At 47.4% G+C, this 2,557-nt stretch overlaps 1 protein-coding gene across 1 annotated transcript in view; it reads left to right on the plus strand.

Annotated features, from left to right (window-relative positions):
• Positions 1–334: 334 nt before the first annotated feature.
• T265_02888 (hypothetical protein) overlaps positions 335–2,557 on the plus strand; it is a gene marked incomplete at both ends in the record, with an annotated part of 41,140 nt that continues 38,917 nt past the window's right edge. Inside the window, 2 exon segments of the mRNA XM_009167241.1 lie at positions 335–410; positions 422–501. Coding sequence (XP_009165505.1) covers positions 335–410; positions 422–501 — 156 coding nt within the window.

The raw sequence follows: 2,557 nt of genomic DNA on the forward strand, positions 1-2,557 counted from the left end.
GACATTCAGCAAATCCAATTTTGTAGTTGTATGAACAATTTCTTGAATGGATTGGATTCGCGGTCTACCATTCCCCTGGAGTAGCGTCGCCTCCGAGGGACCTAATTCTTACTTATGCCCCGTTTGAACAAGGCTTGGCAAACAGATTTTTTACCGTTGACCCAGCAAACACACGGTGGGGACATAGTAAGAAAATTTTCAAGCTCAGAGCACACACATTCATTGAACAAAATGTTTTCTCATTTCGGATAGTAGGTGCGTGGAATGACCTTCCTCCCACGGCTGTTTATGCTCCCTCTAGAACCCAGTTTAAGGCACTATTAGACACTTATTTATGCGAATCCTCGCGCTGGCAAGCATACTGTCCCGCGCTGAGAACATAAAGAGCAGTGCTACACCTTTTTTCGCTCGTGCCTTTCAGGTGACCGACAGCCACTGACCGACAAGAACAAAAGCGACCCGGGAGACTTGGGCAAAAGCCTCGATCCTGTGTATCAATCCGTGAATCCATGAATGCGTGAGCAGCGGTCATGTATCAGATCAGTTCTCAGCTTTTAACATCGGATTCTCAACAGGTCCTCCAAAGTGCATAAGGTTTTTTGAACGCCCGAAATACATCCAAAATTCATGTACCAGATGCCCTTGGAAAGTCGGAAGCCTAGATGCAGAAGTTTCAACTGCAATTTGACTAGCTGTAGGGTCGCGCTCTCGACTAATTACAGTTCACCTTGATGTCGGACGAGCGACCGACCAATCATCTACGAATTAGGCCTATCGGCGATTGCTGTACCCAAATGCGAGCGATGGTATGGTCTTTGCGTGGTATTAGCGTGTCAGTCGCTTAGATTCCGAGCATCCTTCGACAGCTGGACTGAATGACAACAGGTAGCGAGAAGTGTTGCTAAAAGTGCTCCACCCGGCGATCTAACAGGCATTTTCCATTGAGGTTGCTCGTGTTTGCTTGAGCCTTGACGGCTTCCCTTACCAAAACATCATTCATCATTAGCACTCTTGCGGTGCCTAACAGCCATACCACCCGAAGGAAACATGAGAGTTGGGATACAGCCATGGTCGAAGTCGAGATGTAGATCACAAAATTAGATAGGATTTGAGATTGGATAGACCTTACGGATACGAATATCCCGATTACCACAACTTTTCGACTCTTCATTCTTGTGACTTATGAAAGGCTCCGTAGGATTTTAATAATAAATAGAACCTTAATTTGGTTTATATGCACCGCTTTGTGTACGGGAGATTTTGAGCAACTCTCCGTAAACTGTCATGCCCGAAAGTGTGACAACTTTGAATGTTCACAAACTTCCGGTGCATTCCGATATGGGCAGGCGTGTTAAGAACAGAATCCAAGAATCTCGAAACTGTGTTTTGCTTGCACGTAAGACGTTCTAGTGTGAAGATTTAGTCAACGCAACTTCTACAAGGCCGGAATACCGCTTGCTGCCCTCAAGTCTGTTTCACGGGCCAGCATGAAACGACGAAGCACCAGTGACGCCAACCGTCTCGTTACGACCGGGGGTAAGCTTAGCCACCTTGTAGTTACCACACTCACTTCGAGCTCTTTTTGGAAATAGGAACTATCATCGGCTCTCCCCAGTTGTCTGGGACAGACTCCTTTTCCCAAATGCAAGCAAACAGGTCAGACAAGCGTTGCTTGAGAGCTTCACCTTCATATTTGAACGATGTCAGTGGGAGTTCATACGGACCAAAAGCTCTGTGGCGCTTGGGAGAATATATGTTATCATAAACCACCGACGCCGTAGGGTCTCCACGGTCACCATCCAAGGTTCTACGTCAACCAGGATCCAGACGAGTGGCAGCTGGTGGTCACGATACCCGTTGTTCGAAATATTCGGCCGAACGGTCACTCTATTCTGATCTTTGATAGATTCGCTCACAGATTGCTTCTGGGGCCCGATATCATTCCCCCCAGGTCTTCCTGGGCTTCCTGGCTTTCCGGGCTTCTTCCATTTTCCTGGCTGTCGGTGACAATCCGACTTCACGGACGACTCGCCCGTTTACTTTCACTTGTCCTCTGATAATTTTTTCGGGTCAAGTTATTCTCGGGGCCGGTTAGGATAAGCACTACAAATGTTTCTTCCGATATCCAGTGACTGAGCCGGCAAGTAGTGCCGTGGCAAAGGCAAAACTCCAAGCACTGTGCAAAGAGGTGGTGGTCTCGTCCCAGTATGAGTTCACATCTAACGGTGGAATAATTGGGAGGGACTTCATAAGATAATTCTGGTAACTTCGTCCAGCATCCTAATTTGTCAGTCTCTCACTTGCTGAGCGATCTTTCCACACTTTACGCAGCCCTGGGAAAGGAAGGGAGAGGCGACTCCTTACGAGCGTGTTGTCGGAATCCACAAATGTGCTCTTAAATGAGCAGCAGTCAGTTATAGATCCGCACCATCAGTAACGTGGAAATGTATCCGGCATGTCGTTGGAAAACACCATGTGATCACAACGATATCTGAGCTTTTAGCTTCCTGCAAGTGGGCATTCAGGGTGTCATAAACTTTTCTTTCATGGTGTCGGA

This window comes from Opisthorchis viverrini (assembly GCF_000715545.1).
Source record: "Opisthorchis viverrini unplaced genomic scaffold opera_v5_40, whole genome shotgun sequence".
Taxonomy (NCBI): Eukaryota; Metazoa; Platyhelminthes; class Trematoda; order Opisthorchiida; family Opisthorchiidae; genus Opisthorchis; species Opisthorchis viverrini.